General features: G+C 43.1%; 1 protein-coding gene across 1 annotated transcript in view; it reads left to right on the plus strand.

Moving 5' to 3' along the window:
* Positions 1-15,642, plus strand: part of VPS13B (vacuolar protein sorting 13 homolog B) — a 932,812-nt gene that overhangs the window by 468,460 nt on the left and 448,710 nt on the right. Inside the window, 1 exon segment of the mRNA XM_029063425.2 lies at positions 13,694-13,897. Coding sequence (XP_028919258.1) covers positions 13,694-13,897 — 204 coding nt within the window.

The following is a 15,642-nucleotide window of genomic DNA, read 5'->3' on the forward strand; positions in this document are numbered from 1 at the left end:
GACCCGCTCGTTGAGAGTGGGAAGAGAGGACAGGGCGGTAAGGTGAGGAGAGATGCTATTGGAAAGACGGATGGGATCGAGAGAGCGGAGGTCTCTGTGGGGCAGTAGCGAAGATTTGCAGGGGGAGGGAGTGTGAGAGATGAGGCAGGTGAGAAGGTTATGGTCAGAGAGAGGGATTTCAGAGTTGGTGAGGGAGGAGATAGTGCAGCGGTAGGAGATGACGAGATCGAGGGTGTGACCGAGTCGGTGAGTGGGCGCGGTATGGTGGAGGAGGAGGTCGGCAGAGTCGAGGAGGGATAGCAGGCGGGCGGCAGAGGAGTCGTCGGGTACATCCGTATGGATGTTGAAGTCTCCAAGGATCAGAGTGGGCAGAGAGAAGGAGAGAAGGAAGGTGAGAAAGGGGTCAAGGTGGTTGAAGAGAGTGATCATCTGTCAGATGTGAAAGCAGAGGCAGTTCCAGGCCAGAGGCAGGACATGGGGGAGGAATCAGCAGCAAGATAGATGAGATCAAGTTTCAGTGAAAAGTTTCTCCCCCTTCTAGACTGTGAGCCCATTGTTGGGTAGGGATTGTCTCTATCCGTTGCCAAATTGTACTTTCCAAGTGCTTAGTACAGTGCTCTGCACGCAGTAAATGCTCAATAAATACGATTGAATGATTGATTGAATGAATGAAAGTTGGCACTAGAGGACTGAAATGTGCAATCTGGATTTTAGTAGGAAATCAGAGAGGTAAGGTAGGAGGGAGCTGGGTGATTGAGTGCTATAAAGCCAATAGTAAGGAATTGTTTGATGGAGAGGTGAATGGGCAACCACTGGAGGTTCTTGAGAAGTGGGGAATTGTGGACTGAACGTCTATAGAGAAAAATGATCCAGGCAGAAGAGTGAAATGAGGACTGGAATGGGGAGAGACAGGAGGCAGGGAAGGAGCGAGGAGGCAGATGCTATAGTCAAGGCGGGAGAGGATGAGTGCTTGGATTAACGTGGTAGCAGTTGGGATGGAGAGGATAAGGTGGATTTTAGTGATGCTATGAAGTTGAACCGACAGGAATTGGTGACAGATGGAATCTGTGGGTGGAACGTAAGCCCAGTGAGGGCAGGGATTGTCTTTCTCTATTGCTGAATTGTACTTTCCAAGCGCTTAGTACAGTGCTCTGCACACAGTAAGCGCTCATTAAATATGATTAAATGAATGAATAAATCACGAATATCGCCAAGGTTTCAGGCTTCAGAGATAGGATGGTGGTACTGTCTAAGTGATGGGAAAGTCATGGCGGGGACAGGTTTGGGTGGAAAGATAAGTTTGTGATTTATTAAGTTTGAGGCATCAGCAGGACATCCAAGTAGAGATGTCCTGAAAGCAGGAGGAAATGCTAGCCTGCAGAGAAGGAGAGAGATCAGGGCCAGAGATGTAGATTTTGAAATCATCTGCAGAGAGATGATAGATGAAGCCATGGGAGCGAATGAGCTCTCCAAAAGAGTGGATGTAACTGAAGCATCAAAGGGGACCCAGAACTGAATCTTGAGGGATTCTCACAGCTAAGGGATAGAAGGCAGAAGAGGAACCCATGATAGAGACTGAGAATGAGAGACTAGAGAGATAGGAGAACTGCGAAAGGACAGTGTCAGTGAAGCCAAGGTTGGATAATGTTTCCTAGAGAAAGTGTGTAGATTGAGTTTGAGATGGCAACTGAGAGGTCAAGGAGGATTAGGATAGAGTAGAGGTCATTGGATTTTGCAAAAAGGAGATTATTTGTGACTTTTGAGAGGGTGGTTTCTTTGGAATGAAGGGGGCAGAAGCCAGATGGGAGCAGATCAAGGAGATAATTGAAGGAGAGGAACTGGAGACAGCAGGTGTAGACACCTCAGGAATTTGGAGAGGAATAGTTGGAGGGAAATAGGGCAATAACTGGAGGGAGCCATGGGGTCAAAGGAGGGTTGTTTTAGGATGAGAAACATGAGCATGTTTGAAGCGGTGGGGAAAAAGATGGGGAGAACAGTGACCTGGTGAATTTGAAGAAGGAACAAATTCCAGTTAAGTGGAAGGGCATGACAAAGGGACTTGAGTCTCATGAGAGTGCAGGTGTCTTAACCGTTTTACAGATTTTACAGAGATTTAGTAACTTGCCCAAAGTGATGCAGCAGCCAGTGGGACAAAACCCCGGATGTCCTGATTCCCAGACTCATGATGTTATCAATAGACCCCCAGAGTCCCTGTGCTATATTTTTATGTCCTCTAAGACAGTCTTGTGACTTTTTTCTTTTTACCGTTTGAAGAGGGTTATAATGGGAAAAAACACGTGTGTGATGAACCTTTGGAATTGATTCATTCATTCAGTCTTATTTTTTGAGTGCTTACTGTGTGCAGAGCACTGTACTAAGTACTTGGAAAATACAATTCAGTAATAGTGACAATGCCTGCCCACACCAGGCTTACAGTCTAGAAAGGGGGGGAGACAGAGATCAAAACAAGTAAATGGGCATCAGTGTAAATAAATAGAATTATAGATATATACACATCAAAACAAGTAAACAGTCATTAATGTAAATAAATAGAATTATAGATATGTACATATTTACACAAATGCTATGGGGCGGGGGGAGGGGGTAGAGCAAAGGGAGCAAGTTGAGGTGACGTGGAAGGGAGGTGGAGCTGAGGAATGGGGGTTTAGTCTGGGAAGATCTCTTGGAGGAGGTGAGTCTTCAGTAGGGATTTGAAGGGGGGAAGTGTGATTGGTGAATTTGAGGAGGGAAGGGGTTCCAGTCCAGAGGTAGGACATGGCCAGAGGTCGACGGTGGGACAGGCGAGAATGAGGCACAGTGAGAAGGTTAAGGAGTGGAGTATGCAGGCTGGGATATAGAAGGAGAGAAGGGAGGTGAAGTAGGAGAGGGCAAGGTGACGGAGAGCTTTGAAGCCAAGAGTGAGGAGTTTTTGTTTCATGCAAAGATTGATAGGCAACCACTGAAGATTTTTGAGGACAGGGCTGACATGCCCAGAATGTTTCTGTAGAAAGAAAATGTGGGCAGGAGAGTGAAGTATGGACTGAAGTGGGGAGAGACAGGAGGTTGGAAGGTCAGAAAGGAGGCTGATGCAGTAATCCAGTCAGGATACGATGAGTGATTGTGGTAGGGGATTGGATGGAGAGGAAAGAGCGGATCTTGGTGATGTTGTGAAGTTGGGACCCGCAACCTTTGGTGACGGGTTGGATATGTGGGGTGAATGAGAGAACAGAGTCAAGGATGACATCAAGTTTGCAGGCTTGTTAGACAGGAAGGATGGTTGTGACGTGCACAGTGATGGGAAAGTCAGGATGAGGACAGGGTTTGGGAGGGAAGATAAGACATGTTATCTCCATCCCTATGACAGTGAAGGTTTTATTTCACTGCATTTACCAAAAAAAGAAAAAGGTCTTGGATTTAAGGTCACATAAAATTCAGATTCCAACTCCAAATACAGCTGAATCTATTAAGGGGTTCCTTTAGTGAAATAATGACTTATTGACTCTAGCAAGTGTTGTACTGTACTTCTCTGACTGAAGTTCATAGTGAAGTTACTGGCAGTTTGATCATAAACTATTGGCTGCACAGGAAATAATTCCCCGTAGCAAACTTTTTTTTTCAATATTTAATAATATGTGCATCTGAATAGGTAACCTAGTGAGTAACCTCACCTTTTTCATTTGAAATGGTCTTTAAAATACCCTAAGGTTAGATAATAGGAAGATCAAATATTAAGAATTGTCAGTTTAGATGAAGTGTAGCTCCTGCCCATCAGTCAGTTTATTGATTAAAAGAAATATGAAAGTGTTTCAAATTGGGAATTTGAGGAAGCAATAGGGAAGCAGCATGGCTGAATGGAATAGGCATGGACCTGGGAGTCGAAAGGTCCTGGGTTCTAGTCCAGGCTTTGCCACTTGTGTTCTGTGTGACCTTGGGCAAGTCACTTTGCTTCCCTGTGCCTCAGTTACCTCATCTGTAAAATGGGGTCAAAGGCTATGAACCCCATGTGGGACATGGACTATGTCCAACCTGATTAGCTTGTATCTACTCTAGTGCGTAGAACAGTGCCTGGCTCATAGTAAGCACTAAACAAAAACCATCTTAAAAAAATGCAAGAAAGAACTTTACACAATTTAAAGCCTAAAGTGCATTTTAAGTCCAAATTTCAAAAAGTCAATGATGGAAAAAATGACATATCCTTAATCATATTGTTATAAATGGTGCTTCTATAATACATGATGTTCTTAATTTACTTGTAATTTTAAATTGTATGCAGTTTAGGCTAAACAGGGACAGTCATTTTTTTGTTCAGCGTAGGGCCTTGGGGTTTCGGCTTGGTGTGTTGGGTTTTTTTGTTTTTTTTTCAGTTTCATTTAAGCAAAAGTCATAAACATCAGATTTCTAATTTTTTATACCAGATGTTCTGAAGAGAAGATGGAAAATAAAATTACATAAACAGCATCTGATAGTTATAAATTCACAGTGGGGTAACCATGAAACCTGAGTCTGTAGCTTGGTAGACTGTATTTTGTCTGTGACTGTTGAATAGATGACAGCCTGAAAATTATCTGATGCTTATTGAATGACATCTTACTATGTGTTAACAAAGGACAGAAAATTGGACTGCCTAATTGGGATGCATTAATTTAGTTCACATCTAATTGTTCTTAAAATCAGCAGTAACATGATTTTAAGAGTATTTAATATCTGTAATTCCACGATTGTCTTTTATATGCACCATTAACTAAGGCATTCCTGGTGCTTTTTTTTTTAATTTTTGAGAAAGAATTGTTTGACATTTGCCAGCAGGACTGCTCTTATTTTTAATCATTGATTTATTTCTAATTTTGAACAGAAGTTACAGAAACTAATAATTCCACATTAACCACAGAGTTTAAGAAGCATTGCCAATGCTAAGAACAAAAAAGAGACCCCACACTAATTTGGACTCTTCTTTAATTATCTAACTATTTGTGGGAATGTGTTTGGGGATGTTCAAACAGTTCAATTGCAAAAGTCGCCACCAGCATGCTAAATAAAAAACACCCTCTCTTTAATGAACTACAGCCATTGGAAGAAAACCAGATGCATTTAAATCAGAACCCTAGTCTACAGCTTTACCTCCACCTCAAATGTAAATGATTATAATATTGTACTGGAAGCCTATCATAATCTATACTTTTGAAGCCATTTGTATTTTTAGTTGAAGTAGTTCATGCCCGTAAGTTTTGCAACCTTGGTTGATTTTTCAAGCAGAATTTGGAGGACCAGTTTTTCTCCTAAGAGTGCAGTGCTATTTGTCTAAACCCAATGCATCCCTAGGGACGTCGACACACAGAGCTTCTTCTGCCCATCAATTCCTTTTGTTTTATATATGACTTAAATGTCTCTCCCACTTTTCCACTCTTCCACTCTTCTCTCTTCCCTCCACCTCTCATTGCCCAACCTGAACATATATTGCCTGTGCTCTAAATTTGGAATCACAGGTGAAACTTAAATAGGAAAGTGTACAAACTTTCAAAAAATGCTTATTAGAGGTGCTTGTTATGTAGTCGGCCATGTATTAACATAATGTCTTAGTTTTCTCATGCTATAATGAGGTTCTCTCTTGGCAGATCATTATATTGTATTTTCTTCTGTAGTAGAGTTTTAAAACCCTTTTATCAACCAACATCAAAATGAGCCCAAATCAGCAAATAGTGGTGGTGAAGGTGACTGTGGAGTTATGAATGGTGAAGTATCTCCAGTTATGAATGGTGAAGTATCTCTGTGTTCTTTCTAATTGTTGCTTACTTTGATGGTATTTGTTAAGTACTTATTATGTCAAGCACTTTTCTAAGCACTGGCAGAGATACAAACTAATCACATTGGACACAATCCCTGTCCCACATGAAGCTTACTGTCTAGGAGGGGGCACAGGTATTGAATCTCCATTTTATAGATGTGGAAGTTGAGGCCCAGAGATATTAACTGACTTCCCCCAAGTCACATAGCAAGCAATTGGCAGAACTAGGATTAGAAACCAGGTCCCCTGTCTCCAAGGCCTCGCACTTTTCCACTAGTTCACACTGCTTCTCTCTGAGTTAGCAGATTGGCCTGGACCACAAAATTAGTTTATCAAAGATGCCTAGAGAATACATAGGCTCCTTCTGTGTACAGGAGCAGCCTGGCATAGTGGAAAGAGTATGAGCCTGGGAGGCAGAGGACCTAGACTCTGATCCTGGCTCTGCCACTTCTCTGCTGCATAACCTGGGTAAATCACTTAACTTCTCACCTCATCTGTAAAATGGGGATTGAGGCTGTGAGCCTCATGTGGGACATGGGCTGAGTCCCACCTGATTAGTTTGTGTCTTCCGTAGTGCTTAAGCACCTGGCACATAATAAGTGCTTAACAACCACCCTTAGAGAAGCAGCGTGGCTTAATGGGAAGAACACGGGCCTGGGAGTCAGAGGACATGCGTTTTAATCCCACCTCTGCCACTTGTCTGTTGTGTGATCTTGGGCAAGCCACTTAACCTCTCTCTGCCTCAGTTACCTCATCTGGAAAATGGAGATTAAAACTGTGAGTCCCACATGGGGTAACCTGATTACCTTGTACCTACCCCAGCGCTTAGAACAGTGCTTGGCACATATTAAGTGCTTAATACCATAATTATTATCATTATTACAAATGCATATATATATATATACATGTGTGTGTGTGTGTGTATACGTATACACACGTATATATATATGAAATGCTTATATATAGTTTGCATCCCCTGATACTAAATAAAGGATGAACCTATTTTCAGTATGTTTCCTTGAAGTTCTTCAGACAAGGAGAGTTATATGTTTTTTCCTCTGTTCTCTACTCTCTATCTATGATCAGTCCATCAGTGATATTTATTGAGTGTGTACTGTGTGCTGAGCACTGTACCAGCCAGTTATTTGTGGGCAGGGGATATGTCTGTTTATTATTGTATCGTACTGTCCAAAGCACTTAGTAAAGTGATGCACACACAGTAAGTGCTCAATAAAAATAGAGAAGCAGGGTGGCATAGTGGATTGATCCTGGGCCTGGGAGTCCGAAGGACCTGGGTTCTAATTGCGGCTCAGCCACTTGTCTGCTATAGGACCTTAGGCAAGTTACTTGGCTTCTCTGTGCCTCAGTTCCCTCATCTGAAAAATGGGGATTAAGACTGTGTTCCCCATGTGGGACATGGACTGTGTATCCAACCTGGCTACCTTGTATGTATCCCAGCACTTAGTACAGTGCCTGGCACATAGTAAGCACTTCGAAAGTACAATTTAAAAAAATGAATGAATGAATTGAATGAGAGAGGCCAGTACAATAGAGTTGATAGACATGTTCCCTGACAACAAAGAGCTCAGAGTCTAGAGGGGAAGACAGACATCAAGATGAATTACTGATAGAGGAATGGGAGAGCATAAGGTTATGTACATAAGGTCTTTGGGTATTAATGGTATTTAGATGGCTTTTGGACAGTAAGCCCCTTGTAGACTGAAAGCTCCTTATGGGCAGAGAGCATGTCTACAACTCCATTCTATTGTACTCTTCCAGGCTCTTAGTACAGTGCTCAGCACAGTGTAGGCACTCAACAAATACCATTGGTTGATTGATTAAGGGATATGGCTCCAAGTGATTGCGGTGGGGGGCAGAAGTGACGCTGACCTTCTCACTGTACCTCAATCTCGTCTGTCTCACCATTGACCTCTTGCCACATCTTACCTCTGGCCTGGACCGCCCTTACTCCTCATATCCAAAGGATTATTACTCTCCCTGCCTTCAAAGCGTTATTGAAGGCATGGCTCCTCCAAGAGGCCTTCCATGACTAAGCCTTCATTTCCTCTTCTCCCACTCTTTTGTGCGTCACCCTGACTTGCTCCTTTTTTTCATCCCCCCTTCCCAGCCCCATAACACTTATGTACATGTCTGTGATTTATTTATATTAATATTTGTCTCCCCCTCCAGACTGTGAGCTCATTGTGGGCAGGGGATGTGTACTCTCCCAAGTGCTTAGTAAAGTGCTGTACTCACAGTAAGCATTTAATAAATATAGTTGACAGATGGACTGAAAGTTATTAGGAGAATTGAGGGCCTGGACAGGAAAGGCAGCTAATGGACTCTTTTGGCAGTAGAGTATGAATGTACAGTAGTTTTAGGAAAACGAAGGTCATGTACTAGCTTTCACCAAATAAGGCCTAACCTAACCTTACACCTAAAGCCTAACTTTACTGAGTTTCATTCTGGACTCTCCTGCTGCTGATTTTTCTTCGCACCCTCCCATATGCAAGGAATTCCCACCCCCTTTATAAATGACAGACCACAGCTCTCTCCGTCTTCAAATCACATCCCCAGTCCCTCATCTGCCCTTTTTTCCTACCTTAAATACTCTGGCCTAGTGGATAGAATATAGGCCTGGGAGTCAGAGGACCTGGGTTCTAATCCTGGCTCCACCACTCGTGTGCTGTGTGACCTTGGGCAAGTCACTTCACATCTCTGTGCCTCAGTTACATCATCCACAAAATGGGGATTTAGACTCTGAGCCTCATATGAGAAGCAGCGTGGCTCAGTGGAAAGAGCCCAGGCTTGGGAGTCAGAGATCGTGGGTTCGAATCCTGGCTCCACCACTTGTCAGCTGTGTGACTGTGGGCAAGTCACTTTACTTCTCTGTGCCTCAGTGACCTCATCTGTAAAATGGGCATTAACTGTGAGCCTCACGTGGGACAACCTGGTGACCCTGTATCTACCCCAGTGCTTAGAACAGTGCTCTGCACATAGTAAGCGCTTAACAAATACCAACATTATTATTATGTGGGATTTGGAATGTTTCCAACCTGATTTGCTTGTATCTACCCCAGTGCTTAGCTCAGTACCTGGTACATAGTAAGCACTTTTTAAATACCATAAAAAATGCCATAAACCTAAGCACTTGAGGTCTCTTGTATGTACATATGATATGTACATAACTTAAGCACTTATGTACATATCTATTATGTTCTGAGTTCCTACTATCTGCATGTTATTTGTCTGCCTCCCCAACTCAATTGAAAGCTCTTTGAAGGCAGGGAGCATGTATACTAACTCTTTTGTATAAAGCACTGAGCCTAGTGGAACTTTCTGGGCTATGTGGGTGCGCGAGAGAGATGACAGGTTTAGGAGGTTGTGTTCAGAGATGGAGAGGTTATGGTATAATGACTAGGGATTTTGAAACCCAGCTTGGGTCCAGGTTAATGAGTAGATGAGGTGGGCTGGAGCAGGAGTCAGGTGGAGTTGAGGAAGGAAGGGAAGCGGTCAGCAGGGAAAGTCCATGTGGATCAGTGTAGGGAAGGAGGTAAGAAGGAAGACAAGACGGGCTTGAAAGAAAATTGCTCCAAAAATTGGAGCTGAGGTTGGTGGCAGTGGTAGAGGATGGCCACTAGCAGAGGGGTAAGAAGGATGCTACGGGCTTCAAAGGAAGAGAAAGTGAGGAAGGGAGTTTGGAGATCAGAGGTTATGAAGGCAGCAGCACGTGGTGGGGGGAAGCAGCTCACTGGATAGAGCACGGACCTGGGAGTCAGAAGAACCTGGATTCTAATCCTGGCATGTCTGCCATGTGACCTTGGGCAACTCACTTTCTTCTTAGGGTCTCAGTTACCTTCTCTGTAAAATGGGGATTAAGAGTGCAAGCCCCATGTGGGAATGGAACTGTGTCCATCCTGATTAACTTGTATCTACCCCAGCACTTAGAGCACTGCTTGGCATAAAGCAAGCGCTTAACAAGTACCATAATTATTATTATTATTGTTGTTATTATTATGTCCTCCCCCACTCCATGTGAGTTTGGGATGGGTGGGGGAGGGTGCAGACCCTCTGAAGAGCATGGCAGAGGAGACAGCGTCGTCTGAAGCAAGTCACGTCTCTGTGACTGGACAGGACCAGGTCGTGGATGAAGGGGAGCTTGCCCACAGTGGAGCGGGGATTCCACAGGCCGCATTTGGATGGGGTCATGGGGCGGCTGGGCCACAGAGGGAACTGCCCGAGTGGAGGAATGGGTTGGATTGGAGGGTGCTGACAAGGGATGGGAGGTCTGGGGTTTAGCTGGTCAAAGATGGGGACTTGATTTGGGTGGGAGAGGTCATGGTGAAGTCTTTGCAACCTCAAGAACTGCAGCTTCTAAACACTGGAATGTGTCTATTGTTGTTGTCTCTCAAGCACTTAGTACAGTGCTCTGCACACAGTAAGCGCTCAATAAATACAGAAGCTCTGTGGCTTAAGAGAAAGAGCATGGCTTAGTGGAAAGAGCACGGGTTTGGGAGTCAGAGGACGTGGGTTCTAATCCTGGCTCTGTCACTTGTCTGCTGTGTGACCTTAGGCAAGCCACTTAATTCTCTGTGTCTCAGGCATCTCATCTTTAAAATGGGGATTAAGACTGAGAGCCCCACGTGGGACAACTGATTACCTTGTACGTACCCCAGTGCTTAGAACAGTGCTTGGCACATAGTAATCGCTTAACAAATACTAATATTATTGTTATTATTATTATTATTGCAATTGAATGAATGAATGGACTGGAGTGACTTTAGCTATCTCAAAGTGTGTGAGTATCTATTAGCCCTGGCACTTCTGAGGATTGAAAAGAATACACTTGACTGTATGATCTTTTCCATTCTGTGGGCACACAAAGGTTGTCCTTTACCATGTTAATAGGTTTTCCACTTTGAAGTGGCTCTTGGTCTCTCTGAATGCACTTCTAGCCTTGCTGCAACTTGTTCTCAGAAAGAGAAATTCCTATCTTGGTAAGTCCATGGCCGTTAGGTCCTGATGTCCTGAACATTTGTTCTGTAATGGGTTTTTTTCCAGCCACTTCAGGTGATGGAAGAGTCCTAGAAGCATAATAATGAAAAGTTTTCTCCCAACTGTGTATTGCAGTGCTCTGCACAAAGTAAGCACTCAGTAAATATGAGTGTTTGAAAAAGTTTGCAATATCTGGAGAAGGAAAATCTAAATATTAGCTGCACTTCTGCACATGCTATTAGCCTGACTTTGCTTTTGTCGGGACAGATACTGCCCTTAAATAGTGATGCCTTGTAATCTTTTATAAATTCTGTTTTTTCTCATTTAATCCTTATTGTGTTCAATAGTTCCCATTCCAGTTACTTTGTGTTTTCCCCAGTGTTTAGTGCAATGCTTTAGTATATAGTGCTTAATACATTCCATTATTATCATTATCATTATTTCAAGGACATCAGGGTTGTAAGCACATTCACATTTATATTATGTTTCAATAATTTGCATCATCTTTGATCCACAGTCATCTGTGAACCTGAATTAATGTGCTTCTCTTGTTGGAGTTATTTTGTAAGATGACATAGGATTTTTTTTCTTCAGTACTCTAGTAGGCTGCAAACAAAAATGTTTGTGATAGTACAAAAACCTGCATGATTGTAAAGGACAAATCAAAAGCATTTATATGAAATCTGAACATGCTAATTTATTAAGAAAGTACAGGGCATGAGATTTGAGACTTCAACACACAAAGCAGAAAAAACACAGAAGTACTGTTTTATATCAAATACGGATTGACAAGAGTGTTTCTGCATCTGTTCTGCCCACATAAGAAGCCAGCTTCATCATCTGGATGTGTCCTCAGGCTGAAACTTCTTATAAATCTGAGAATTTTGTTTTTTATAATGGCAAGCAGAGTATGGTATCCAGCTGTGGATCTGATTATATACTGTGTTTGCATTTTTCCTCGGACTTGTTTTATATAGTATAAGGCAATATATTGTCATACAATTTCCATGATTAATGCTTATTTATGAAACCTTGTGTAAATATCTTAGAATTTAATCAAACAATGTATGACCAAACAGTATGTTCTCTGAATATTGGATTGATCTATCTCAGGAGAATATTAAGTAAAATTGTACATATTCTTTATATAGGAGAGCAGCTTCATGCATTCTGGTAGATCTTAATTTTCTGAACTCCATTGTGGGTTTTTTTTTATTTTAGAAGAGATTGACCAAGGACCAGACAGAATACGAGCAAGTAAAATCATTCAGGAATAAATGTTACTTAAGAAAAATGCATCAAATGTATTTACATGGGCAATTTTGTGACAGTTTTAGAATTACATCTTTTGTTTATGAACTCCTGTGTGTTTATGCACTCGATCTTTCACACTGAAGCTGCTGAAGCTATTGTAAAATCTTGATAGTCACTCTGGTACCACCTTTCAAAAATTCACAGAATGTGTATAGAGCCCTTCTTCCAAGAAGTTCATGTCATTTCCTTTTTGGTCTGTTGTCATTTGTCCTCAGTTACTGAGGAAAGCCTGAGGTAATTATATCTTCCTGTTCTTCAATTTGGCTAGCTGAGGCACAGGGCATCTGGGTGGCTTTCTCACAGCGTCTTAGTTAATTGCGTAGCTGGGACTCTCTGAAGAACAAGGACACCTCCTGGTTCATTCTTTAATCCGACTTTGGTTTTACGTACTTCTGAAAATGGTAACGGAAGTGTCTGAAGATTTGCAGGTCCCCTTCTATTCTCCTTCTACACCCACTCCCTTGGAGAACTCTTTGGAAACCCACAGCTTCAACTGCTATCTCTATGAAGTTGATTCAAATCTACATCTTTGGCCCTGATCTCTATCCTTCTCTGCAGTCTCGCATTTCCTCCTGTCTTCAGGACATCTTCTCTTGGGTGTCCCGCCGATACCTCAAATTTAACATGTCCAAAACAGAAGTCCTTATCTTCCCACCCAAACCCTGTCCTCTGTTTGACCTTCCCATCACTATAGACAGCATCATCATCCTCCCCATCTCAGAAGCCCATAAACTTGGCTTTATCCTCAACTCATCTTTCTCATTCAACCCACATATTCAGTCCATCACCAAATCTTGTCTGTTCAACCTTCATAACATTGATACAATCCACTCTTTTCTCTCCATCCAAACTGCTACAACCTCAATCCAAGCACTTCTCCTATCCCTCCTTGGTTACTACATCAGCCTCCTTGCTGACCTCCTTGCCTCCTGTGTCTCCCCATTCCAGTCCATACTTCACTCTGTTGCCTGGATCACTTTTCTATAGCGACATTCAGTCCATGATTCCCCACTTCTCAAAAACCTCTGCATCAATCAAAAATTCCTTACTATTGGCTTTATAGCACTCAATCATCCAGCTCCCTCCTACCTTACCTCTCTGATATCCTACTACAATCTAGACTGCACATTTCAGTCCTCTAGTGCCAGCCTTTTCACTGAACTTCGATCCCATCTAACTTGCTGCAGATTCCTCTCCGTGTCCTGTCTCTGGCCTGGAATTGCTTCCGCTTTCACATCTGACAGATGACCACTCGCCCTAACTTCAAAGCCTTATTAAAAAGCAGATCCTTTCCAAGAGGCCTTCCCCAGATAAGCCTTCATTTCCTCTTCTCCCACTCCTCTATGCATCACCCTTGTGCGTAGATTCGCACCCTTTATTCACCCTCCCTCAGCCCCACAGAATTTATATATGTATCTCTAATTCATTTATATTAATGTCTCTCTCCCCCTTTAGACTGTATGCTCATCCTGAGCAGGGAAAGTGTCCACCATTTCTGTTACTTTTTACTTCCCCAAGTACTTAGTACAGTGCTCTGCACACAGTAAGTGCTCAGTGAATTTGATTGATTAATTGACTGACTTCCCATTCTTTTATTTTCAGGTTCAGCTCTTATACGAACTAACAGATACCATGAGTCAAGTCTGGAATAAGATTCAAAAGAGAGGCGTTCTCCATCAATCTTCAGTGTATATAGAATCCATGGGAGGGCCTATTCCTAGCTCTCCAATTAGAAGTAGTGTTGGTACAGCACCCCCGGACACGAGCACGTGCAGCCCGTCTGCTGACATTGGAACCACTACAGAGGTAAGTGTTTTTGAGAAATCATCACCATCATGTGCATGGTGATGGATACTCTAAAGTCATTCAGTCGTCAGAAGGGAGGCCGTTAAATTAAGGTAACCTCGGCAGAAAATGACAGGTCACGAATGCAAATTAGCTGCTGTGGTGTCAGCAAAATCAACTCACTGTGTGTGTTTTTATTCTGAGTTTTATTTTTTCTGGGTTTAGTTGAGATGTGAGAGGAAAAGGGTAAAGGATATACACACAGTAAAATTTGAAACCCAGAGAACGGGGTGAAACTGAGGCCCATAGAGGTAAAATAAGCAAACATTGGGAAACTGGGCAAAGAGCAAGAGAAAATGGAGCCAGAAAGGAGGGAAACTGTCCCAAGCCGGAGGCTTGGGGAGGAGGATGTTTTGGTGAGCCTTCTACCCACATATTAGCTGGGATCTGATCCTGTGTGTGAACTGCTCCTTGGAATCGGGTCTGGGCCTAGGACTGTGGTCGCCCTGGGCTCAGTCAGGGCAGGGATAGGAGAAGGAATTTAAGTAGCAGAACTTCATGCAGTTATGCATCCCCTGAGCTTCTTTATGAACCACCCTTACTATGCTAGAGCCAGCCTCACAGGCACTGATCACAGTTTCCAGAGTTCTTCTGAGTCTTGAGTGGCTCAACACACATCTTGTGAGAGGATGTCTAATTCTCACCTGGGTGTCCCCTCCCAGTGCTTATCAGTTAATCAGTGTACTAAGCTCTGGGGAGAGTACACTTCAGCAGAGTTGCCAGACACATTCCCTGCCCACAAGGAGCTTAGGAGTCTAGAAGGAGAGTTAAGCATTAAAATAAATTAGGAATATGTACATAAGTGCTGTGGGGCTGAGGGTGGGATAAATAATGGGCACAAATCTAAATGCAAGGGTAACGCACGAGGGAAAGGAAATAGGCGATATCAGAGCTTATTCGAGAAGGCCTCTTCTAGAAGATGTGATTTTAATAAGTCTTTGAAGCTGGCAGACGGATGGTCAGGCATAATGAAGGGAGGGAGTCCCAGGCCAGTGGGAAGTAACGGGAAAAGGGTCTGGCCTGAGATAAATGAGATCAGGCACAATGTCCAAGCTGCAGTTAGAGGAGTGAAGTTTGCAGGTTGAGCTTTAGTAAAAAATTAAGGGAGATAAGGTAAGAGGGGACAAGCCGATTGAATGCCTGAAAGCCACTGGTAAGGAGTTTTTGTTTGATGTGGAGGTGGATGGGTAACCGCCTGAGGTTCTTGAAGAGTGGGGAGACATGGAGTGAATTTTTTTAGAAGACGATCTGGGCAGCAGAGTTAAGTAGAGTGTAGTGGAGCGAGACAGGAGGTAAGGAAGTCAATGAAGAGGCTGATACAATAGTCAAGGTGGGATGTGATTAGTGCTTGGATCAGAAGAGGAGCAGTTTGGATGGATTAGAAAGGGTGAATTTTAGCGACGTGAAGGTAGAACCTACAAGGTTTGTCGGCAGATTGACTGTGTGGGTTGAATGTGAGAGATGAGTCGAGGATAGCCCCAAGTTTAAGGGTTTGAGAAGCAAATTTCAGTTTACAGAAGGCCTACACCATCTTCCCTCAAATTTTTTAATCCCAACTCTGCCACTTGTCACCTGTGTGACCTTAGACAAGTTACTTAACTTCTCTGTGCCCCAGTTCCCTCATCTGTATAATGGGAATTAAGACTGTGAGCCCAGTGAGGGACAGGAACACTCTGCCCAACACAGTATCTGCCCCAGCACTTAGT

Source organism: Ornithorhynchus anatinus, chromosome 4 (genome assembly GCF_004115215.2).
Source record: "Ornithorhynchus anatinus isolate Pmale09 chromosome 4, mOrnAna1.pri.v4, whole genome shotgun sequence".
NCBI classification, from domain to species: domain Eukaryota; kingdom Metazoa; phylum Chordata; class Mammalia; order Monotremata; family Ornithorhynchidae; genus Ornithorhynchus; species Ornithorhynchus anatinus.